Source organism: Muntiacus reevesi, chromosome 5 (genome assembly GCF_963930625.1).
Source record: "Muntiacus reevesi chromosome 5, mMunRee1.1, whole genome shotgun sequence".
Lineage (NCBI taxonomy): Eukaryota > Metazoa > Chordata > Mammalia > Artiodactyla > Cervidae > Muntiacus > Muntiacus reevesi.
This window is the reverse complement of record NC_089253.1, coordinates 83,483,667-83,509,991: the sequence shown is the minus strand read 5'-3', so window position 1 is coordinate 83,509,991 and position 26,325 is coordinate 83,483,667. Positions and strand designations below refer to the sequence as shown.

The 26,325-nt window shown below is 36.8% G+C and overlaps 2 protein-coding genes and 1 pseudogene across 3 annotated transcripts in view; 1 reads left to right on the top strand and 2 right to left on the bottom strand.

Moving 5' to 3' along the window:
* Window positions 1-26,325, top strand: part of CCDC181 (coiled-coil domain containing 181) — a 40,403-nt gene that overhangs the window by 2,349 nt on the left and 11,729 nt on the right. For both annotated transcript variants that reach the window (XM_065935660.1, XM_065935661.1), the window contains exons 2-6: window positions 3,749-3,868; window positions 8,432-9,379; window positions 13,611-13,757; window positions 19,480-19,634; window positions 21,069-21,233. In XM_065935660.1, coding sequence (XP_065791732.1) covers window positions 3,752-3,868; window positions 8,432-9,379; window positions 13,611-13,757; window positions 19,480-19,634; window positions 21,069-21,231 — 1,530 coding nt within the window. In that variant the 5' untranslated portion in view covers window positions 3,749-3,751 and the 3' untranslated portion in view covers window positions 21,232-21,233. The remainder of the gene's footprint in view (window positions 1-3,748; window positions 3,869-8,431; window positions 9,380-13,610; window positions 13,758-19,479; window positions 19,635-21,068; window positions 21,234-26,325) is intronic.
* Window positions 23,620-24,361, bottom strand: LOC136169359 (small nuclear ribonucleoprotein-associated protein N pseudogene; annotated as a pseudogene).
* Window positions 24,480-24,858, bottom strand: LOC136169587 (SNRPN upstream reading frame protein-like). Its single transcript, XM_065937432.1, is given in 1 exon segment — window positions 24,480-24,858. A coding segment is annotated over 1 exon segment (219 nt). The 5' UTR covers window positions 24,699-24,858.

Genomic DNA, 26,325 nt, shown 5'->3' with positions numbered 1-26,325 from the left:
GAGTCTTTTAAGAAAGTATTTCCCATTTTTAAGCTGAAAAGAAATAAATTGGAGGAATTACAATCCAACTAATACAGTAGAAATAGTTATAATTATCTGGTTGAATAATTAATATTCAGTGTACCTAAAACTAACTTTGCCTTGAGCGTTAAGGGGAAGTTATATTAAGAACTCTGCAGGGTAAAGGTGACATTTAAGTGAAATAGAATTTTAAGTCTTGAATTTAGTTATTGAGACATTGATCATTTATTTTATTTTTGACTTTTAAAAATATTTATTTTTCATTGATGATTGGTTTACAATGTTGGTTTGATTTCTGTCATACATCAGTATGAATTAACTATAGGTGTTCATATGTCCCATCCCTCTCAAGTCTCCCTCCTACCTCCTGCCCATTCCTACCCTTCTAGGTTATTACAGAGCCCCAGTTTGAGATCATTTATTTTAGACTAAGCATTACCATGGTACTCTACATTTGTTTGAACATTCTCTTGCATTTCATAAGTTGGCAGTTGTTTGCTAATTTGCATCTTATAATAAAGGTTAAAATAAACCTTAAGGGTCTTCTAGCTCACCTCTTTTTCTAAAGCTTCAGTCTCCTTTAAAAACATGCTATGATCACCTTCTGAGCTATGTATAAACATTTGATCAACAGAGAATGCAGCTCACTTCACTTTAGGACGAGTTTGAAACTGTAAATTATGCCAAAATTTGCCCCTGAGTTTCTAGTCCTACTGGTCTTACTGTTTGAAATTATGCAAGTCCAACCCTCCTTCACATAATGACAAATTGAAATATTGCAAAGCAGTTGTCCTGACTCTTCTTTAGGGCATTTCTCTTCTTTAGGGCATTTCTCTTCTTTAGGCTAACATTCCTAGGGTTTTCAAGTAGTCCTCAGAATCTGGCTTTAAGGCATTTTATTCTCATAACCTGCCTTTATCCCTTCTCATTGTCTTTTATCCCCTTTTCTCCTGGTTACCATCCTTGAATGTGTTACAGTTTCTTTTGTTCTCTAAACTGTAGAAAACTGGATACAGAGCTTTATGTTACCTGTTCTTTAGCCAAATCTCAGTCTTGGAGCCCATTTATGTTTTTGTTCTCATAAGGGATGGGGAATTCGTGTAACTCTATGGCTGATTCATATCAATGTATGACAAAACCCACTGAAAAATAAAAATTAAAAAAAAAAAATAAAGTATATTTAATTGAAGTGTTCTTGATTTACAGTGTTGTGTTAGTTTCTGGAGTACAGCGAGGTGATATACACTCGTATATATACACAAACATATGTACAAACACACGTATATGTCTTCTTTTTCATTCTGGTTTATCACAGGATATTGAATATACTTCCTTGTGCTATGCAGTAGGGCCTTCTTGTTTATCTGTTTTGTATATAGTAGTATGTATCTGCTAATCCCAAACTCTTAATTATCTCCCCACCCCCTTTCCCCTTTAGAAACTATATGTTTGTTTTCTATGTCTGTGAGTATGTTTCTGTTTTGTAAATAAGTTCATTTGTGTCATACTTTAGATTGTATATGTTAAGTGATATCATATGGTATTTCTTTATCTTTCTGGCTTACTTCACTTAGTAAGATAATCTTTAGATCCATCCATGTTGCTGCAAATGGCTTTATTTCATTCTTATTTTTTGTGACTGGGTTTGCAACCCCATGGACTGTAGCCTAACAGGATCTTCTGTCCATGGGATTTTCCAGGCAAGAACACTGGAGTGGGTTGCCATTTCCTTCTTCAAGTATTCCACTGTATATATGTACCACATCTTCTTTATCCATTCATCTCTTGATGAATACTTAGGTTGCTTCCATGTTTTGGCTATTGGAAAGAGTGCTGCAGTGAACATTGGGGCGCCTGTGTCTTTTTGAATTGCCTCATTCTTTTAACTTATATTGCACATAGTACTGAAACCCCTTATCTCTTCTTTTAGCTTGTGCTGGAACAGCTAGTGGAAAGATGGTCTCCCACATGCTTTCATTATCACTTGATGGAAAAAGCAGAAATCTTGCTTTAGTAAAATTGGTACCTGGTTAGGTGGTCTGGTCAAACTTTTTGGAAGAAGTGAAGCTAATGGCCACAACAAAGTTTGTGGATGTTTACCAAATCAAACATAATACCTCTCATTTTATATCTTTGAAAATATGCCTAGATTTCATGTGTTCTTGATACCTGTACTTTCTACTTCCAGAGAAGTTTTTAGGTAACTTCATCTTGGTGTTAGAGCAAGAAAAGGCAGGCATAGAAACAGGGTCCCAGGTGTTCGGGGCACTGCAAATCTTATTTCTACAGTTCTTTTGAGGACCTAAAATTCTAAGTGTATTTACAGAGCATTGTTCTTTTTGTTTAAGTCAGTAGTAGTGGAAAGTATGCAGATTATTGCTGTATATTTCTACCTCTGGCTATTTCATGACAATTAGATATACATAAATAATTTTCCCTCAAGCTTTTTCTTTTTGAAAAAATAATATGACATCAAACTGACCCCTTCTGTTTCCTTCTGGAACTTTCTCCAGGGGCACATTTATGTTCAGGTCATACTGGGAAATTCCATGCACTTTTATGTTTGTTCTTTTTCAGACCGTTCTCTTGTCTGGAGTAGATGATGAACTCTCATACTCAGTATTCAAAACACATCTCAACTTTCCTTGATATTTTCAATTTTAAGCTTAGTTGCTTTTTTATTCTTCCTTCCACAGTCCTTTATATCTTTGTTCCACTTACCTACATTTTCAGTTTATGTTTTGTCTACATTTGGAATGTATGTATTTGACTTACATTTGTCTTCTGTATCAGGGCTCAAGAGCATACTTTATAATTTTTAGAGACATGTTGTAGGTGTTCAACAAGTAGGTTTGCTAACATTGTAATGTATATTCACATACATATATAGTATGCTCACACACATAAAGACATGTTATAGGTAAATATTGGAATTCATCTTTCATTTGAAAAATTATGGGCCAATAAATTAGGGCTTGAAACTGACCTCAATTTTCCGATAACTTTATGGTTTGTTTTATTAAAAATGACTAAATTTATACACCATTTTCACAAATATTTATTAACTTTCACCTGGCATTCTTATTTATTATCACTGCCTTCCAGATAGTAGTAGGCATCACAGTTTGTTTTTTATATAAAAAAGCATATTTTATTTTGAATTAACAGCAGTTTGACTTCTGTGGAAATTAGTTTTTACCATAACTAAGAGTCAATTGTTACATAGTTAAAAAAACCTCTCAGATCAGAAATTATAATTACACTGAATAAATTACCAGAAAGATTGAGAAACTGAGGATAGCAATTAATATAATCATTTTAATTTGAATATAGGAAAATGTGTGTGAGTGAGACTTAAAAGCTGATTCATCAGCTCAGACCTAGACAAGTTTTAATGATTGGCAGGGGATGTGGAAAATCCTTCTCTGATACTCAGATAGTCTTCTTATATCTGCCTTTTTAAATCTCCTTGTATATTAGGCTGATGGGAATTGGGGGGAGGTGCAATGGTTGTTAGGAGTGGTATACCTAGAAAATGTCTGGCCTTTCTAAGTCTCTCTTTTAGGATATACTGATATGTTTATTCTGAACATTCCATAATGTGTGTTTCTATGTGTTAATTAGCTTACCTTTAGCATTAATCTTCATACTCCATACTACCCCTAAACTGGACATGACGTAATACCTTAACTCTTTTAATCTTACAGTATTATTCTTTAACAAACAGAAAATGAATGAAAATAAAGATTCTGATTCAAAAGACAGTGGAGAATATGAAGATGACTTTGAAAAGGACCTGGAGTGGTTGATTAATGAAAAAGAAAAAAGCGGTGCCAGCATAATGGAGGTATATATATATTGCCAGCAGCATTCATAGTAATCATATTAACAAAGTGTTTTATAGTTCTTGAGGAGTTTTCACATGTATTACCTCATCTAAACCTCACAAAATTCCTTTGATATACATAGAACGAGTAGCATTATTCCTATTTTAGACAAGAAAAAAATGGAAGCATATAGAGTTTAAATGTTGTGTCATAAAGCATAGGGTTAATTAGTGAGAGAGCAGTGATTACATTAGCACTTACAGCTAAAATTATAATTAAAAATAAAATTATAATTTATATAATTCAGTAATACAATTTATTGCATCAGAAACAAAAAGCAAATACAACTAATTTTTACTTTATGTGAACTTGGGTAAAATAAGGGGGATTACTTTCAATTACATGAAAAATAAAGCAAATCCTCAAAAACATGGTCTTTCAGCTAATATTTGAAATGTTAAGAGTGAATTTTAAGGGAATGAATATACAGAAAAAAGTAAAAGGTCAAAGACTGAGACACAGGAATATATGTAGAAAACAGTGGATCCGTTAATCATGATTCTGTACTATTTATCAGACATGTAGTAGGGATATCTAGGAAAATTAACCAGTTTCTGAATTATAGAAGGTTCTGTCTCTTTTTACTTATATACAGTGTGTATGTATATCTATGAGTGTATATGTATGCATATGTATTGACACTGAAAATGAAAGAAAGTGAAAGTGTTATTCACTCAGTTGTGTCTGCAGCCCGCCAGTCTCCTCTGTTCATGGAATTCTCCAGGCAAGGATACTGGGGTGGGTAGCCATTTCCTTCTCCAGGGGATCATCTTTACCATCTGAGCCACCAGAGAAGCTCCTATTGACACTAATTATATATAATTTTATTAAAATATGTAACTGTTGTACATAATGTAATTAGTGTCAATAAATAGGGAAGTAATGAAGAAAAGGACCAAGACTGGGATAAGATAGGTGACTTGAGAGGGATGTTGATCAAAGTATTTACAGCAGGAGCCAGTTTTAAGAGGGTTAAGGAAAAGACTACAAGGAAATGAAGGCTGCAGGTTTTTTTATCACAACTCTCTCTTGGTTCTATCTTGCTTTTTTATGCAGTGGAGAAGACAGATGAGATAGCTAACATTTCGAAAAGGCAACAGTCAGAAGTGAAGACTTTTCTAAGATGGCTTTTATATGGCGGTTTTATGCATCTTTGACAGAAAAATAATCAGGATGAGTAGAGGAAGAGATGAAAGAAAAGTGAAAGTCGCTCAGTTGTATCCTATTCTTTTCGACTCCATGAACTGTAGCCCACCAGGCTCCTCTGACCATGGAATTCTCTGGGCCAGAATACTGGAGTGGGTAGCCATTCCCTTCTCCAAGGGATCTTCCCAACCTGGGATCAAACCCAGGTCTGTTGCATTGCAAGCGGATTCTTTACCATCTGAGCCACCAGGGAAGCCCCAGAGGAAGACATACCAAAGCAATAATGCTGAACCAGGGTCTCATGATTAGGAGGGTATGGGATCCACAGCACAGAGTTAAAGAAGTAGAGAAGTTTCAATGATAATTCATTGCTTTATTGCTTTATTCATTCATTGAAAAGTAATGATCACTTGGCCATGTGTCAGAGGCTGTTCTAGGTGCTGTGGATACAGCAGTGGTTAAAACACAGTGCTCTTTTCATGTGTTTGTTATCCATCTGTATGTCTTCTTTGGAGAAATGTCTGTTTAGTTCTTTGGCCCATTTTTTGATTGGGTCATTTATTTTTCTGGAATTGAGCTGTAGGAGTTACTTGTATATTTTTGAGATTAGTCCTTTGTCTGTTGCTTCGTTTGCTATTATTTTCTCCCAATCTGAGGGCTGTCTTTTCACCTTGCTTATAGTTCCCTTTGTTGTGCAAAAGCTTTTAAGTTTCATTAGGTCCCATTTGTTTATTTTTGCTTTTATTTCCAATATCCTGGGAGGTGGGTCATAGAGGATCCTGCTGTGATTTATGTAGGAGAGTGTTTTGCCTATGTTCTCCTCTAGGAGTTTTATAGTTTCTGGTCTTACATTTAGATCTTTAATCCATTTTGAGTTTATTTTTGTGTATGGTGTTAGAAAGTGTTCTAGTTTCATTCTTTTACAAGTGGTTGACCAGTTTTCCCAGCACCACTTGTTAAAGAGGTTATCTTTTTTTCCATTGTATATTGTTGCCTCCTTTGTCGAAGATAAGGTGTCCATAGGTTTGTGGATTTATCTCTGGACTTTCTATTCTGTTCCATTGATCTATATTTCTGTCTTTGTGCCAGTACCATACTGTCTTGATGACTGTGGCTTTGTAGTAGAGCCTGAAGTCAGGCAGGTTGATTCCTCCAGTTCCATTCTTCTTTCTCAAGATTACTTTGGCTATTCGAGGTTTTGTATTTCCATACAAATTGAGAAATTATTTTTTCTAGTTCTGTGAAAAATACGGTTGGTAGCTTAATAGGGATTGCATTGAATCTATAGATTGCTTTGGGTAGAATAGCCATTTTGATAATATTGATTCTTCCAGTCCATGAACACGGTATGTTTCTCCATCTGTTTGTGTCCTCTTTGATTTCTTTCATCAGTCAGAGAAATGCAAATCAAAACCACAATGAGGTACCATTACACGCCAGTCAGGATGGCTGCTATCCAAAAGTCTACAAGCAATAAATGCTGGAGAGGGTGTGGAGAAAAGGGAACCCTATTTATTACACTGTTGGTGGGAATGCAAACTAGTACAGCCGCTATGGAGAACAGTGTGGAGATTTCTTAAAAAACTGGAAATAGAACTGCCATATGACCCAGCAATCGCACTTCTGGGCATATACACCGAGGAAACCAGATCTGAAAGAGACACGTGCACCCCAATGTTCATCGCAGCACTGTTTATAATAGCCAGGACATGGAAGCAACCTAGATGCCCATCTGCAGACGAATGGATAAGGAAGCTGTGGTACATATACACCATGGAATATTATTCAGCCATTAAAAAAATTCATTTGAATCAGTTCTAATGAGATGGATGAAACTGGAGCCCATTATACAGAGTGAAGTAAGCCAGAAAGATAAAGAACATTACAGCATACTAACACATATATATGGAATTTAGAAAGATGCTAATGATAACCCTATATGCAAAACAGAAAAAGAGACACAGAAGTACAGAACAGACTTTTAGACTCTGTGGGAGAAGGCGAGGGTGGGATGTTTCGAGAGGACAGCATCAAAACATGTATATTATCTATAGTGAAACAGATCATCAGCCCAGGTTGGGTGCATGAGACAAGTGCTCGGGCCCGGTGCACTGGGAAGACTCAGAGGGATTGGGTAGAGAGGGAGGTGGGAGGGGGGATCGGGATGGGGAATACATGTAAATCCATGGCTGATTCATGTCAATGTATGACAAAACCCACTACAATATTGTAAAGTAATTAGCCTCCAACTAATAAAAATAAATGGAAAAAAAAAAAAACACAGTGCTCTAATGAATCTTCTTAATTCCAGTAGATTATTAAAATCACTTTTTCCTTTGAGGCTGGTAGGAAAAAACGATTGACAGAGAAACAGGGGTGAGTGTTAGGGGAAGATTTTATTGTAGTGGATTTTAAAAAGAAGTAAAAGCTAAAGGAGAATTTGGAAACAGATACTGTGGAAATGAACCAGAGAATCAAATAAGGCTAAAAAGAACAATTACGGTGCAGAGATCTTAGTTACTTGGTAGTCATTTTAGGAGGCCGCGTTGATTTGCTTATTGGACATATAGCAATGTTGTTCAGGTTAGGAAGAAGAGGCTGTTAGAATTGGTGACTAAGCTAGTAAAAGAGGAGGGTAATTTTAAGGGGTTGATGACAGCAGGACATAGTAGCCATTACTTAGTAGACGTGGAGCAGGGTTTTGTGAAAATACTGGTTCATGGTTCATGTGGAATTAAATTTTTTTTAAAAGTATGACCAAGTTATATAATGGTGTTTAACATTGATTACTGGAGCCTCTGAAGATAATTGAGGAAGGAAAATCTGATCCAGAGGTAAAAGTTGACTTGGAATTTGGGTGTAGATCATGCAGAAAATAGCAGCAGTAATAATTTGAAAAGATCATAGGAAACTCAGAATGATAAGGACTTGACCAAAGGCAGGGACCTTGTAATGGTCCTGGGGAGAAAGATATCTTTTTGAAAAAGTACAAATATTACAAGGAGAAAACATTTAAAAGTGTATTCTTCTGAAAATGTAAAAGGAGGAACATTTTATAGAGGGAGGGATGTTAATCTTGTACTGTTTGTAGTTACAGTTTTATACATTGGCATGGAATCTTTAAAAAAAGCAATCATTCTAGTACTTAGCAACATCAAATTCAGATTTAAATTTTTCCCCAATTTATTTTGCTTTTTCCCTTGGGGAAATAAAATATGAATTAGAAAACTGTGAGTGAAATATGAGCAGGAAGCACGTAGATTTTCCCATTTATAAAATAAATTACGAGTATGAACATCCATTTTGGATTGTCTACATATGAATGGACAAAGAGTCTCAATTTTTACTGAAAGTGAATCTCATCTCTCTTTTTCTAGATGGGTTGTGGGAATGAAGAGAATATTAACCAAGACTTAAAAGGGAATGAAACAGAAATAGAACACACCAAGCAGCTTTCTGATCCTAATAAATCTTTGAAGGATGAGGTTTCACCAAGAAGAAATGACTTTATTTCTGTACCAAGTATTCAACCTTTGGACCCCATATCAGATTCAGACAGTGAAAACTCTTTGCAAGAATCCAAACTAGAAAGCCATCAAGACTTGGAGGAGGAAGAGGATGAGGAAGTAAGGAGATATATTATGGAGAAAATTATACAAGCCAACAGACTTCTACAAAATCAAGAACCAGTGAATGATAAAAGGGAACGCAAACTTAAATTCAAGGACAAATTAGTTGATTTAGAAGTTCCTCCTCTGGAAGACAGTGATACTTACAAAAATTATTTTGAAAATGAAAGTAATGTGTCTGGAAAACTGTCACAGTTATGTATTTCCAATGAATTTGGACAAGAAAATGTGATCCTGTCACTTACTGATGGAAATTGTGAAGAAAACAAGGATAGGAAAATCCTAATGGAGAGAGATGGAAAGTTTGAACTTGTGAATTTACAGGACATTAAGAGTCAGGGGTTTTTGCCCCCCATTAATGCTAATAGTACAGAAGGTGAACCTCAGCAGTTGTCATCCAGATCTCCCAATTCATCTGTCAGTGGAGTCAAGAAAGAAGAGCCAGTAGCCAAAGTTCATGCTCTTGCTCCCTCATCAACAGAAGAGCCACTGACTTACATCCCTCAGCCACCATCCAACCCCAAGACTTATCCAAGCTCTGCTGCCAACCCAGATAGAAGTAAGGGGAACAGAAAATCTAATCATAGGACCCAGTCTGCAGATGTGTCTCCAGCGACCTCAACATTTTGTCTCTCTCCTCAACAGAAAGAACTGAAAAAACGACTAGAACAAAAGAGAGAAAAGCTGAAGAGAGAGGTGAGAGCACAAGTGGGCATTATATTGAAAGTAGAATATGTTTCTATGTTTTATAAATGCAGTAAGAATTGACATCGTTCTTCAAATGATTGGATATATGCACTTGTTTTTTCCTGTTGCTGGATTAAGTGGTTAAGTGTTAAGAATCTGTATTTATGGAACAAGCACCCTGATTACCCTGGTCCCTTCTTGTGAAGATCACACAAGCATAGTAATGAATGACTTGTGTTGGAGCTAGAGGAGATCTCAGGGATGGTTTCATCTGATCCTTTCCTTTTAAAGGTGAGGCTCAGAGAAGTTAAGTGACTCCTGAAAATAATCTTGATATGCTGTGCTGTGCTTCATTGCTCAGTTGTGTCTGACTCTTTGTGACCCCTTGGGCTGTAGCCCGCCAGGCTCCTCTGTCCATGGGGATTCTCCAGGCAAGAATACTGGAGTGGGTTGCCATGCCCTCCTCCAGGGCATCTTCCCAACCCAGGAATTGAACCCAGGTCTCCCACATTGCAGGTGGATTCTTTACCATCTGAGCCACCAGGGGAGCCCATGAACACTGGAGTGCATACCCTATCCCTTCTCCAGGGGATCTTCCCAACCCCCAAACCAGGGTCTCCTGCATTGCAGGTGGATTCTTTACCAGCTGAGCTACCAGGGAAGCCCAATCTTGATATGAAATAGGTGAAAATCAGATGTCAGATGAAAGAAATGAAGGCACAAATTTGTTGGGGTTTAGAAGGCAACAGAAGAATTAGAATTCTCTGGTGTGTGTGTATGTATGTGTGTATATTTCATATATCTTCCAGGACTACTGGATGGAAGAAATTTTCACATATTGAGGTACAGGGAATTCCGGCTTATACATGATTTGTCTTGAATGTTATGTGCCACCTGGGAAGCCTCTTATGCTGACTAGAGCAGCCTATCTATTTGAACAGCCTGTCAAACATACTTTGTAGCTCTGTTTTCACCATTGGGAAATAAAGAATATTTACCAGATTGTTTAGAATGCCTCCTTGAAGATAGGATAAATGCTCCCCACCTTCCCATGATACTCAGGCTAGTTCTTCTTTGAAGATGAGGTTTGCTTTCCAGACACCAAGGCCATACTGACTTCCTGTGTACATGTTAATCTGTCTCTTTTGAAACCTTGAAGGAATGCACCCCTGTCATATTTGATATTTCATGTTCTTTGTTCTGACAAGATAAAAAACTGTGGTTCAGGCATCCAGAATGGAGTTGGGTGGCCATTGTGGATATGGTTTCAGATGTGTTCCTGTATCACCGAGAACCTGAATTTTCTGAACTGTATCAAACTCAAGTATATCACCAGACCTCTTCAAAATACCATCTGTCAGCTTCAACCTTATGGTCTCAAGGTCTCCCCTTGTAGTTATTTAACCATTTCAGATACCAGCCAATCCTTGCTTAAGCAGCACCCTTATTTCTTGCTAGCTTCAATCCTAATTCCTGACAAACAATTTATGTGATTTGCATCTTTTGCCTATATATAGATGCCTCCCCTATTTTGTAATGCAGTGGAACACAATCCAGATGCTTCTTGAATTTGTGTCTCCTGGGCAATAGTCCTCAGTGTGGCTGGAATAAAACTCTTTTCTGTTCCTCTTAGAGATTGTTATCAGCACTACATTTTCTTGATTTCAGGGATTTTAGTTTTAATTAAGAATACAGCCTAATAACCTAACTGAAATGTCTCCAAGATGCCCTACAGAATCCAAAATTATTATTATTTTGAAGGGGGGTGGTTTCTCCTAAAGAGAATAAAAGTGTTTTATAATTGAAAATTCTAAGTACTAAAACTGGGGAATTTTCTCTGAACTACATAAATCAGTGCCCTGATTCTCTGTTTTACTGAATACCAGATAGCATTAAGCTGAACCTTATAAAATGTCTAACTGTAAATACCTAGTGGCAAAAGAATCATAGTTAATAGAACATAAGAAGAAACCTTAAAGATTATTTCATAGGTGAAAAACTAGTTCAGAAAATTTAAATTAACTTTACCAAAGTCCCATGACTTGTTTGTAGCAAAGTCGAAATCCCAGTTTTCCTGTCATGTTGAGAAGTTGAGAAGTGGTATATTTTGTTTGTTGAGAAGTGGTATATTTTCCACTTATGTAGGAAATGATCAATGGAAATTTCTGGCATTTAAATCAGGAACTCACATTAGCAGAAAAAGATTAAGAAATGAAGTTACTAAGAACATGTAACCTGTAGCACACTTTTAGGCAGGAAATCTGAAAGGGTGCATACTTAATAAAATTTAGCTTAGTTGGTTACTGAAATCTGAACTCTATCAGACTCAGCTTCCTTGGTTCAGTTACATAATAGGTACGTAAAAGGATCTGTTAACTAGAACTGCGTGATAATATACTGTTGAGAATAACTGAACTACTTGTTTGCTGCATACACACACACATGTTTACATGTGTGCTTCTGTATATATTTCTGTAGAAGTTATATAGGCGGTTTTTTATAATGTCAGTGTCTTTTTCACTAATGAACTAATGGTAATCTTTAACTCGTATGACTAACGGATAGTTCATTTTTCTTTTGATCCTCTTTTTTGGGTGTCACACACTGTTTTGGGATACTTTTTTCTCATGTCAGAATCCTCATAACTAAATTTCACTTCAGTTATGTACTAGCTCAAGGCATGGTCTTTAAGTGCTAAAACTTTAAAATATTTTCAGCTGGTTTCGGGAGAAGGCTTTCCTTTTTGAAGCCCAGCAAAGTATTTCCTAGGTTGGGCTGCTCTACTCCGTCTCTCTACACTAAGTGCATCACCTCACTGTTCTCTCTGGCAACTGCAGTGTCTTTGCTTTTGCTAATAGCATCTGTTTAATCTAGATGTCCTGTCTGGAAAAATAATTGTCCTACAATTATTCATGCAAGGCATCCCAAATCCTTTGGTAAAAGGGAGCTAAAGTAAATATAAAATTTAATACTTAGTAAATTCACATATTATGTACGCCCCATTATAAGGGCTTAGAAAATGGTATAAAAGTTTTTAAAAAGGCATTTTATGCTATTAATTGTTTAGAATTTTTCCTTTCCCTTCTACATTTTGTTCAGTCAAAAAGGGCTTGCTATACTGTCAAAACATATGGAAAGAACTCTGAATTCATTATTTGAAAACAGTTTAAGCATGGATTCTATCATTTAGTTTATTTCCATGCTAAAATTTTAGTATTGAAAGAGACTAATGAGCTTGTTAATACAATTCATTTTATCGATGAGAATACGGAGTTAAATGGTTCATAGTATGATGGTAGTATGATTGTTACTCAGATCTCTTCACTTCTACCATGGTGATATTTCCACGAAGACATGCTGCACTGTTCCCACGTACTGTTTTATAGCTCTTCGTAACTGCTTTAAATACCTCCCTTAAGGTTTACGTAACTCTCTTTCATAGCATCACTTTAATAATTCAGTTAAAAAATTCATTTTGTTCTTATAGTTAACTGTTTAAATATTTTTCTGATAGCAAAATATTACTTTATGGATATACAGTAGTTGAAAATATTTTTAAACATTATGATAAAAAATCTCCAACACATATGAAGGTACAGTTAACCCTTATGTTCTCTATTACCCAGATTCAAGAGTCTTTGAGATTTTGGCATATTTGCTTCATCTCTTCCTTTTTTGGCTGGTTGTTTTCAAAGCAAGTCCTAGACATCCAATCATTGCTCACTTATACACTTCAGAGATGATTGTATACTTCAAAAAGAAAATGATTATAGCACTGGTTTTGTAATCACAGTGTCATGTGTCACAATTAACAAATTTAACAATAGTGTAAAAATGTTTAAGACATTTATAGTGCTTCTGTAGACACCATATTAGTGCTTGTAGAGTGTGTGTGTGTGTGTGTTTGGGGCGGTCTTTTGCATAGCTGTGGTTTTTGAGGAGTTAAATACCAAGAATAAACTAGGAAGTGAAGGAGAGATCCAAGGAATTCTTGAACAGCATGTTGCATAGTGTAGATTTATGTAGTTACAGACTTAACTCTACAATTTATCTGAAGTCTTCCTTTTTTTCTCTAAGAAAATTGGAGGCCCTGTTTTCTTTAGGGAGGCCAAATTTACAGATGGAAATTTTTAGAGGCTGGGAATTCTAATGTCAGACATCAAAATATATCTCTCTGTTTTGATAACATATATAATTTTATTAATTTTTCATCAGTGTGTTTGTATATTCTTTCCTCCAGGAAGATCAAAAGAAAATAGAAGAAGAAAAAGAAAAGAAAAAAGAAAATGACATGGTATTTAAAGCATGGTTGCAAAAGAAGAGAGAGCAGGTCCTAGAAATGAGGAGAATTCAGCGAGCAAAGCAGATTGAAGACATGAACAGTAGAGTAAGTAATCCTTCTTCATGAAAAATAAGTTCATACATATATGAAAGCTGGATTTATTTACAGAAGGGAGTCTATCAGACTAAAAGCCTAAAGAAGAAGTAGAAAAAGTGGTCCAAGAACTACCCTTGCAAAAGGTGCAACATGCAGATGACTTTATTACATAACTAAATTCTAAGAAGCCTTGTAAAAATCAAATGATTCTTATTTTCAAACAGGTAAAGCACAGAAAAAAGGAAAGCTACCAATTCATTTTTTCAAGATATACAACTTTGATATTTAAATAGAACAATGCACACAAAAACTCTACAGATTGGTCTCACTTAAGAGTAGATGTATAGGAATCTTATGTGAAAACTAACAAAGCCATCATATTATTTAATTTTTTAAAAAATTTGAAATATACAAAAACCCACGAGAAAGTAAAAAAAATCATCTATATCCCTACTATTTAAAAAATGTATATAAACTAAAAATTGAAAACTCAATCCTAACCCCTTCCAGGCTCATCTCCTAGTGGTAACTGCTTTTAACAGTGTGCTGTAAATCCTTCTAACTCTTATTTTTATTTACATGTTTATCTGCTAAAAGTGTATTATATGGTTGGATTTTTTTCACTCATTCATCAAGGACATATTTCTAGATCATTGCATTTAGATCTCTTTTCAAATAGCTCCATGATATTCTACTTTCAGATATAACTTAATTTATTAAACCATTTCTCATTTGTAGATATTTAGATTGATTCTAATATTTCTCTATTAATTAACAGGGCTGTTGTAAACATGTAAATTCTATAGGAGAACATCAATATTCTATAAGAGGGTTTCTTGGAAATTTATGACTTATTGGATGTCCAGAATGAAAGTTGTAGTTAAATATGCAAAGTTAGCCTCCTAAAAGGTTGTATCAATTTATAGTCCCTCCAGTTGTATGTAAGAGCGAATGTTTAATATATCCTGTCTAACATTGTTGTAGTTTATTTTCTTAGTTTTTTTCAAATTATTAATATATATGAGTGTATATGAGCATGTGTTTTCTGTGAATTTCCTATTTGTAGTCTTTTCTTTTTTACCAGTTTTATTTTTCTTGTGCTTGGTTGCTCAGTCATGTCCAACTCTTTGCGACCTCGTGGACTATAGCCCGTTAGGCTCATCTGTCCATGGGGATTCTCCAGGAAAAAAAACTGGAGTGGGTTGCCAGGCCCTCCTCCAGGGGATCTTCCCAACCCAGGAATGGAATTGCAGGCGGATTCTTTACCAACTGAGCCACCAGGGAAGCCCAAGAATATTGGAGTGGATAGCCTATCCCTTCTCCAGGGGGTCTTCCTGACCCAGTATTTGAACGGGATCTCTTGCATTGCAGGCAGTACAGATTTTAACCCTTGTCTATTATGTCTGTAAATATGTTTTCCTTGACTAACAAAATGATGTGCTTTTATATTGTTTATTATGCTATTTATAGAAGTTTAGCTTTTATAATCTTGGGATGGACAGTATCTTTTCAGGTAGTGAACCTGAAACCATGAACTAAAAGAGAAAATATTGAGAAAGTTGACTGCAACTGTATAGTAAAATAATAGCATGCTATAACCAAGTGCAGTTTATTTTAGGAAGGAAATTATAATAACAATAACCAATAATAACAAATCTATTAATATATTCAGTACGAAATAGGTAAATAAAAAGAATTTGTCTATCTTGAAAGATATAGAAAAAGTATATACTCGTATTTACTAGCATTTATTTTTAATTTTTTCTAATAAAATGTGAATTACAGAATAAATACTATCTTAGGAAATGCTATAAAAATACCCATTAAAGTCAGAGACAGGTAAGTCTCCCTTCTATAATAAATAATTTTATTCTGGGAGTCCTATCTGGTATATTAAGAGAAAAGGAAATGAGGTAATTTTTACATGTAGCAATTCAGTTTTCCCAATTCCATTTATTGAAGAGACTGTTCCTTCCTCATTGTTACTGATGGTTCCTTTGTTGAAAATAATTGACAGTATATGCTTGGGTTTATTGCTGTGCTCTGTATTCCCTTCCATTGATCTATGAGTCTATTCTCATGCCAGTACTATTAATATACTATTTGATTGCTTCAGCTTTATAATATAGGTTAAAATCAGGAAGTGAGATGCTTCCAGCTTTGTTGTTCTTTCTCAGGATTACATTGGATGTTTGGATCTTATACAGATTTTAGGAGTTTTTTTCAATTTTGTGAAAAATTTCATTGGAGCTTTTATGTAATGAATTTTAGATTGCATGGACAATTTTTAAATAGTATGGACATTTTAACAGTATTAGTTTTTCTAGTCCATGGTTATGGAGTATCTTTCCATTCATTTGTATCTTCTTTTTTTTTTTTTTTTTTTTGCCAGTGAGAAATAAGTTTGTTTATTCCTATAGCATAAAAATCCATGTTTAGGTTTGGACGAACTTTTGGAAAGCATTTTCTGCCTCCTGTTGGCTGTGGAGGCATTTTCCCTGCAAAAAGTTGTCAAGATGCTTGAAGAAGTGGTAGTCAGTTGGCAAGAGGTCACGTGAATATGGCTGATGAGCCCAAAGTTCATAGTCCAATTCATTCAACTTTTGAAGTGTTGGTTGTGTGACATGTGGTCAGGAGTTGTCATGCAGAATTGGACCCTTTCTATTGACAGATGCTAGCTGCAGGCATTGCAAGTTTTGGTGCATCTCATCAATTTGCTGAGCATACTTCTCAGATGTAAGGATTTTGCTGGGATTCAAAAAGCTATAGTGAATCAGATGGGCAGCAGACCAACAAACAGTGACCATGATATTTTTTTGGTGCAAGTTTGACTTTGGGAAGTGCTTTGGAGCTTCTCGGTCCAGCCACTGAGCTGGTCATCGCCAGTTGTATAAAATCCGCTTCTAGTTGCATGTCACCATCTGGCCAAGAAATGGTTCACTGCTGTTGTAAGAGAAGACACTTCAAAATGACTATTTTTTTGATTTGCCATCAGCTGATGTTGTTGTTCACTCGCTCAGTCGTGTACAACCCTCCGCGACCCCATGGACTGCACCACGCCAGGCTTCCCGGTCCTTCACCATCTCCCAGAATTACGCTTCAGTCCTTCCAATAGATATTCAGGGCTGCTTTCCTTCAGGATTGACTGGTTTGATCTTCTTGCTGTCCATTTGTATCTTCTTCAGTTTCTTTCATCAATGTCTTTTTGCTTACAGCATTGTCTTTCACCTCCTTGGTTAAATTTATTCCTAGGTACCTATTTCATTCTTTTTTAATGCTATTTTAAAAGGCCTTATTAATTCTCTTTCAGATAGTTTGTTTTTAGTGTATTGAAACACAGTTGATTTTTATATATTGATTTTGTATCCTGCAGCTTTACTGAATGGTTTATTAGTCCTAACTTTTTTGTTTGTGGGGAGGGGTGAAGTCTGTAGGGTTTCTGTATATAATAATAATATGTAATGTGCAAATAGAGCAGTTTCACTCCTTTCTTTCTAATTCGAATGCCTTTCATTTCTTTTTCTTGTCTGATTGCTCCAGTTGGGACTTCAAGTATGTGTTGAATAAAAGTGGTGAGAATGGGGATTCTTGTCTTGTCCCTGATAGTATGATGTTAGCTGTGGACTTGTGATATATAGTCTTCATTATATTGAGGTATATTCTCTCTATACCCAATTTTTGAGTGTTTTTATCATGAAAATATATATTTTGACAAATGCTTTTTTTTGCATCTATTTAGATCATCATATGATTTTTACCTTTCATTTCATTAATGTGTATAACACTGATTTGTAGATTTGAACCATCCTAGCATCTCTGTAAAATCCCACTTGATTATTGGTGTATAATCTTTTTTAATATACTGCTGAATTAACTTTTTTGATAGTTTGTTGAGTAATTTTACATTTAAAGAATTCATCAAGTATATCAACCTCTAATTTTGTTTTCTTGTATTGTCTTTGTCTGGCTTTGGTATCACAGTAATTCAGGCCTCTTAAAATGGATTGGAAGTGTCCTCTCCTCTTCTGTTTATTGGAAGTATTTGAGAATGATCGGTATTAATTCTTCTTTAGATTTTCTAGAAGCCATCTGGTCTTGGACTTTTGTTTCGGGGGAGATTGATTATTGATTCAGTTTCATTACTGGTAATCAACCTGTTCACATTTTCTGTTCTTCCTGATTCAGCCTTGGTGGATACTATGTTCCTAGGAGTTTATTCTTTTCTCCTCACATCTCCCATTATTACTGTTTTTCCTTACCATACTTTTCTTTTGAACCTGACATAACAATCGGTCAATAAATCCTCTATTTTCATCTTATCTTGAACAATACTGCCCAATACAATTTTCTGTGATGATAGTAACACTGTATCTACACTGTCCAGTAAAGTGGCCACTAGCCATAATATGACTGTTAAATACTTAAAATGTAGCTAGTGTGACTGAGATACTGAATTTCTAATTTTATTTAAGTAGTTACTTGTGACTAGTGGCTACTGTATCATACAGTGCAGGTATAGAATGTATGAGAAGGGAAGCCTTGTTTCCCACCTCTCCCTATGGTGCATCCTAGTAGCTCTGTACAGGTAGATACTGTATGTAGTAGATGCTCTGTAAATATCTATTGAATGAACAGATGAACAGTGATACCCATCAATCCTGTCTGTCTGTGCATTCCTCACTCTTTTAATCTGTAGTTGCAGATTGAACACTTTTTAGTAATCTCCAGATAGTCCCAGACTTTCAGGTGTTCAGCAATGGTCTTGTATGCAGAACTCTTCACAAGTTCTGCATTATACACCAAAGATTCTAGGTTATATAAATTATATAAATTAGACTGGAGCATACTTGGCATGTATGGCTACAGATAAAGGCATGTGGGCTACAGATAAAGGAAAATGCAAGGTGTAGGAAATCTATATCACAGAACTCAGATGTGGCAAAAGTATTAAATGAATGCATCTTTTCCTTTTGTATTCTAGCCAGGCATCTATATAATGAGTCATGCTTTTTCCAAGGCTGAAGAGCCCCAAAATCTTTCCTTTGCTCTCTTTACTCTCCCAAATAAGAGCTCTTTCAGCTTTTGAAAACTCCTTGAGGATAGTATCCATCATGAAGTTTGAAGAACCATACAACAAGCTATTTCCACTATCCCATTCTTATGACAAAATCCTCATGGCAATTATCCTTATGAAAAAATTCTTATGGTTGAAAATCCTCATTGCCATGCTCCATAGTAATAATTGCATTTTTGGAGATGGGCTTGGCAGATGCTCTTAAAAATGAAAGAAGAATTTAAAAGAAAGGTTGAATAACACAAATGTTGGGTCACTGGTTTTCAGTTCCAGTGGAGCTTCCCTGGAGCTTCCTTCAGGAATTGATACCAATACCTCACTCATACTGTCTGTCTTCAACCCTGTTTTATATGCTTGTGTCAGTGTGCAAAATTATTTTATTTGTCAAAGGGCTCAGTTTTGAAAAGTTTGCCAATCACTGCATCTTGCCATTCTCCATTTATTGATTACCTCAGTAAGACTTTTGAAAGAAGCCAGAGGGCAGTGAGTGTTGACTCAGAGGTCATGTATTTGGTTTGGATGCTAAAAGTGCAACTAATGAGACTGGTATTATTATGAACAGTTGGTGAATAGGACAGGTATTCTTATAGGGTCCTATTGGCAGGGCCTTAAAAAGTAGTTTTCATTTCTTTAAGCAAAACTTACTTTTGTCAACAGCAGGAAGACAGAGATCCACAGCAAGCTTTTCGATTATGGCTTAAAAAAAAGCATGAAGAACAATTGAAAGAAAGAAAGACAGAAGAACTGCGAAAGCAAGAGGAGTGCTTAGTCTTCCTTAAAGGAACAGAAGGCCGTGACAGGGCCTTTAAACAGTAAGTCAAAGGAAGGGCATGTCCCCTCCTCCTCATGGGCAATTTAGAAAATTATAGTCAATAAAACTTAAAAAAAAATTAATCCCTTACATTATATACCTATACAGTTTTAAAGCCACAGTTTTAAAAATATGTGAGAAAATTCTTTAACTCCATACTTTGCATAATATCTATACCATTCTTTCCAGATATGGTTTAATACTAAAAATATTTCTTAATGGCACCAGTGTGATAACTTTTGATAGCCTCCCATTGATTGATTGATTTGTTCATTGCTTGGAGAAGTGGGCCAAAGATTGGTTACAGCTTCTCCTACTTAGTCCTCAGAAAACTGAATAAAGAGTTGCACTTAATCAGTAAGTATTTCTCTGTAAAGAGGAGGAAGATCTGTACAGACCAGATGAAAAGGGGATTTAGACACCTATTTTGGTAATTGAAGGCAAACCCAGTCTCCTTTCAGTTGCCTGGGTAAGAGTGTAATACCTGGTGTGTTCTGAGGAAACAGATCTGGCTTCATAATTTTGCCAGCAAGACTTGGGAAAGGGAGTGGAAATTTAGTCCATCGTTTGAAGTTCATTTCTTTCTTTTCTGCTGTCTCTCTCTTCCTTAGTTTCTTTGCCTCTTTCTTTCCTTTCCCAGCTGACCCCCAAGGGACTGCAGTTAATTTGCTCAAACTACTATCCATTTGAAGACCACACAACATTGGGTTAGAGGTTTCTTATGTCTCTTCTGTGCTAGTTCAGTCATTTAGTTGTTTGGGTTTATTTCTGAAAACATGTATACAGGCGTGCACACACCACATATGCACTTTCATACCAGAGATGTAATATACATAGTTATTTTTAATGTTATTTAACCTAAGCAAGCTTTATAGACTTAAATTTGTTAAGTCTTTGTTAAGTTAAATTTGTGGACTTTCCCTTCACCTTTTTTGATGTTTTTTCTTCTTAGGCTTATTTTTCCATTTTAAGGAAGAATTATTTTATTCACTGAAAAGCAGGAACTCTTATGATTTCTCTACCAAGAATAACAAGGCAGCATTTCTGCATGCTGCTAAATAAATTATATGGAATCAGTCAAATACTTAGTTGTTTAGAAAATCATATTTTAAAAAAGATTTAAAAATCATTTTACATATGACCTATGTATGCCACATGTAAAACAGTTTGTAAATCACTTTAAAAAGTTTTTTAGTTGGCAGTTTCATTATAAGACAGACTTAATTTCAAATATTTGATTGTAAGTGTTACCATGCTTTCCTAGTGTGAGCCTTTGGTATAAGAATGAAATTTTTCAGTTAATGCTAATTTGTGTTGTGATCAGACCATTTCAATATAAAGAAATCCAATTTCCTATAATTGTCTATAGTAATAACTTTATAGTATGAAGATATATCTAGGCTGATACCAGATTTGATTATGTCTCTCTCTACAGATGGCTAAGAAGAAAACAGATAGAAAAATTAGCAGAGCAGCAAGCTGTCAAAGAAAGAACTAGACAGCTCCGACTAGAAGCAAAGCGGTCTAAACAGTTACAGTGCCACTTATATAATATGTCAGAAGCCAAATCTTTCCGTTTTACTGATCATTACAACTGAAGGTATTTATTAAATTCTTCATTTGGAAGCTGCTGTCCTCAAAATTTTGGATATCATTTCTTATGGCCTGTGTGCTTTGGTCATGCTCTAAATTATGGAAGTGCTGCTTATCTTTTGGTGGTGTTGATGGTGAATTTGTCTTATTTCCTTTAATAGTAGAGCAAAATAAATTTCTTATCTTACAGTATTGTAATGTGTTATACCATCTTAGTCCATGCAAAAAACTGAACAAATGAACTCTACATTTCTTTACTTTTAAGTTATTTTAACATTTATAGCTGAAACAAATGCAAAAAAAGGGACAGATACCTATTCTTAGTTCCTGTTATCATTAAAAAAAATTGCAGAACATTTCATAAGGCAGGAGAAGTAACCTCTTAAACAAATCTGGATCAAAGCCTGATACACAGTCCTAATTATGTCAACTTTGAATAGCTATAGCAAGCTAAGCAATAGATTAGGTCTACTTCCACATGTTCTTAAAAAAAAAAGTATAACTATTTTGGGTATGTTATACAAAATCATCAGCTCTTACTGAGAGTTCAGAATATCCCTGGTATTGTTGTAAATGCTTTACATAAATAATTTGATTATAACAACCCTATTAGTCGTTCTTGTTTTGCAGATGAGGAAACTATAGAGGTGAGCAGATTCTGAGATTTGTATGGTTGCAGAATTCTTTTAGTTTTACTATAAAGCTTACATACCTTGGTAGAGGTTTGTAATTCCATGTGTGGTGAAACAGTATCTTTGATGTGTGTAAGAGCACTTGAGGAGTGGAGGACAAAGGCAAACATACAAGTGTGATGGAGAGTGGAGAACTGCTGGAGTTCTTGTAAAGCTTCAGAAGACAGGGTTCTTCACAACTGGATATTTGTACCTTAATCACTTGACCCTAAATTAGAAAACAGAATTATTGAATCCTTTCTCAGCTTATTACAGAACTTTGAGCATATACCAGGCAATTTAACTTTTCATTATAACTAGTCTTGTATTGTTTAAAGTTTATTTTTAATGATAAGAACCAATCTGACATTTAAGTATTCCACAACATTTTTACAAAATGGGCTGCTGAAATTTCATAAGGATTGCAGTGAATCTGTCGTTTGCTTTAGGTAGCATTGGCAGCTTCATGAGACTGTGTGTGTGTGTTTAGTTGTGTCTGACTCTTTGCAACCCCATAGACTATAGCCCACCAGGCCCCTCGATCCATGGGATTCTCCAGGCAAGAACATTGGAGTGGGTTGCCATTTCCTTCTCCAAAAGGAACTATAGAAAGAAAGTGAAGTCGCTTGCTCAGTCTTGTCCGACTCTTTGCGACCCCATGGACTGTAGCCTACCAGGCTCCTCCATCCATGGAATTTTTCAGGCAAGAGTACTGGTGGGTTGCCATTTCCTTCTGCATCATGAGACTGTCTTCTAACCCATAAACACAGGATGCCTTTTCATTTAGTGCAGCAATGTTTTATAGTTTTCAGTGTATAAGTCTTTCACCTGCTTTGTTAAATTTATTCATAGATATTTATTCTTTTGAATTCTATTGCAAATGGAATTGTTTTCTTAATTTTCTTTATGTGTTCTATTCTTGAAACACAAAAAAAGATTTGTGTGCATTGATGTTGTACCCTGAAACATGGCTGAATTTGTTTATTAGTACCAAATTTTTTGGTGAAATTTTTTTGAATTTCCTCTGTATAGATGGTGGTGGTGGTGTTTAGTTGCTAAGTCATGTCTGATTCTTGTGACCTCATGGATGGTAGTCCGCTAGGCTTCTCTGTCCATGGAATTTCCCAGGCAAGAATACTGGAGTGTGTAGCCATTTACTTCTCCAGGGGATCTTCCTGACCCAGGGATCGAACCCACATCTCTTGGATTGCATGCGGATTCTTTACGGCCGAGCCACCAGGGTTGCCCATGTAGGCTTGATATCATCTGCAAATAGAGATAGTTTTAATTTTTCCTTTCCAAATGGGATGCCTTTATTTATCTTGACTGATTCCTCTGGCTAAAACTTCTAGTATAATGTAGAGTAGTAGTAGTGAAAGTGGACATCATTTTTTTTTTCCATGTGTGTTTATTAGTCGATCTTAATGTAGCAGTGCTTCCCTGGTGGCTCAGATGGTAAAGAATCTGAGTCATCTGCAGGTGACTCGGGTTTAATCCCTGGGTCAGGAGGTTCCCCTGGAGAAGGGAGTGGGAACCCACTCCAGTATTCTTGCCTGGAGAATCCCATGGACAGGGGAGCCTGGTGGGGTATAGTCCATGGGGTTGCAAAGAGTCAGACACGACTGAGTGACTAACACTTTCACTTTCATTAATGCAGCAGAGGGGACAAAAGTTCACAAACACTCCACATATTTCACAAGACTCATTGTAGGAAAAAAGTGACTAAGAAAGATCAGTAATACCGTCAGGTCTTGGTGGATGCTTTCTTGGAGGAGGTGAACCTCTTATTCCTGGTGAAGGGGGTCCTCATTCCTGGAGGGGGCATGCTTGTTGATGTCTCTGGGGTAGGGGGAAGGAAGACCCTGTGGTGGGCCCATGGTGGTCTCATACCAGGTGGAGGAGCTATAATTCCTGGAGGTGGGATTGCTTGACCAACTGATGGCTGTGGGGGGCAGTCCCCCATCCTCGTGGATACTCCTTGGGGCTCCCAGCAGTGCTGGCAGTAGCAGCACCTGCAGCAGCTGCTACTGTGTCTCTTCCCTATGGGGTCACTACCTGTTGGGATGACCCCTCAATCCCTTGGACAGAGCCTGCTGTTCCAGCAGGGACCTAGGGAATTGGAACACCAGCTGGAACATCTCTGCCAACTGCCCGGCCAACCCCAGGGCCTCTTGTAGCTCCAGTAAGAGGTACCAGAGCAATGCCAGTATCTTTCCCTCCACAGTGATGGAAACCAAGTTTCCCCACAGAGCAACACTTGACCCCAAACTCACTTTTCCTTATGCTGTGGCTGTTTCACATCTTTTGGCTTAAACCTCCTGAACTCATCACAGTCATAAAGGGTCAAATTCATATGTTTGTCAAAAGTCTTAAACGTACCAATGAAAATCCGACCATCTTGCAGGATACATTCTTTCCTATGGCCAGTGTGCTGCAGCATCTTGCTGCTCCTTCCCACAGTCATGATTGCTATTCCACCAAATCCAGTGCCCACAGGAAAGATTTGGGATCCTTAAGACCTAAGAGAAGGCAGTTTTGTTTGTTTCTTTTGGAATCAGCCACCCAGGTGTTCCTGTACTGCTTTAACCATTTCTTGTTGTCTCAACTAAGAATGCTCGTTTCAGTTCTGCCTGGAAATCAACCACAGGTACTTGCTGCTGCTGCTGCTATTGCCTCAGGTACAGGTGACACTACTGGTTGCTCAGTGAGGCTGTCCTTCCACACTTGACTTGGACTTCCACCTCCAGTATGTGCTTTTCCATAGTCCATCTTAGGTGTAAATGGTCCCTGGCTTGCACCATCACACCACTGGCTGCTCCTCAGAACAGAACATCTTTTCCGACTGCTACTCCACTCTTTTACTCAACTCATTTCCACTGCTACTTCACTGCCTTGGGCATCCTTATCTTGTTCTTGATCTTAGGAGGAAAGCTTTTAGTCTTTTAGCATTAAGTATGGTGTTAGCTGGGCCTTCCCAGGTGGCACTAGTGATGCAGAACCCGCCTGCCAATGCAGGAGTCCTAAGAGATGCAGGTTTGATCCTTGGGTCAGGAAGATTCCCTGGAGGAAGGCATGGCAACCAACTCCAGTATTCTTGCCTGGAGAATCCCACAAACAGAGGAGCCTGGTGGGCTAAAGTCCATAGGGTTGCACAGAGTCAGACATGACTGAAGCAAGATAGCATGCACACATGCATGATGTTAGCTGTGGTTTTCCATAAATGTCCTTTATAAAGTTGAGAAAGTTCTATTCTTATTCCTCTCCTGTACTTATTTCTATTCGTCTATTTTTTTTTTTTGAGTGCTTTTATCATGAAAGTGTGTGAGATTTTATTAAATGCTTTTTGTGACAAGTGAAATAATGGGTTTTTTCTCCTTTGTTCTATTCATGTGATATGTTACATTGGTTGATTTTCTTAATATTGAAGCACCCTTGCATTCCTGAGACAAATACCTCTTGGTGGTATATAAATCCCCTTTTCCATGATATTGCATTTGGTTTGCTAGTATTTTGTGAGGATTTTTCATCTGTATTTTTAAGAGATATTTTTCTGTAATATTCTTTTCTTGGGGGATCTTTGTCTGGCTTTGGTATCAAGATTATCTTGGGAGGATTGCTATTAACTCTTTAAATTTTTGGCAGAAGTCACCAGTGAAACTATATGGCCCTGGAGTTTTCTTTGTTTTTTAGTACACGTTGTTTTTTAGAGCAGTTTTAGGTTCATAGTGAAACTGAGCAGAAAGTACAGAGTTCCCATGTAACTCCTGCTTCCTCCCTCCCTAAAACCTCCCCTAGCATCAACATCTCCCACAAGGTGGTTCATTTGTTGCCATTAATGAACCTACATTTACACATCACTATCAAGAGAGTCCCTTGGACTGCAAGGAGATCCAACCAGTCCATCCTAAAGATCAGTCCTGGGTGTTCATTGGAAGGACTGATGCTGAAGCTGAAACTCAAGTACTTTGGCCACCTCATGTGAAGAGTTGACTCATTGGAAAAAGCCCTGATGCTGGGAGGGATTGAGGGCAGGAGAAGGGGCGGACAGAGGATGAGATGGTTGGATAGCATCACCAACTTGATTGAAATGGGTTTGAGTAAACTCTGGGGAGTTGGTGATGGACAGGGAGGCCTGGCGTGCTGTAATTCATGGGGTCGCAAAGCGTCGGACATGACTGAGCGACTGAACTGAACTGAACTGACTGATCATCCAATATCCATAGCTCTTGGTGTTGGGAGGTTTTTGATTACTGATATAATCTCTCATTATAAGCCTTTCTCCTGGTGACTCAGATGGTAAAGAATTCACGCAATGCAAAAGACCTGGGTTCAATGCCTGGGTTGGGAAGATCCCCTGGAGGAGGACATGGCAACCCACTCGTTTTCTGGCCTGCAGAATTCCCATGGACTGAGGAACCTGGCGGACTA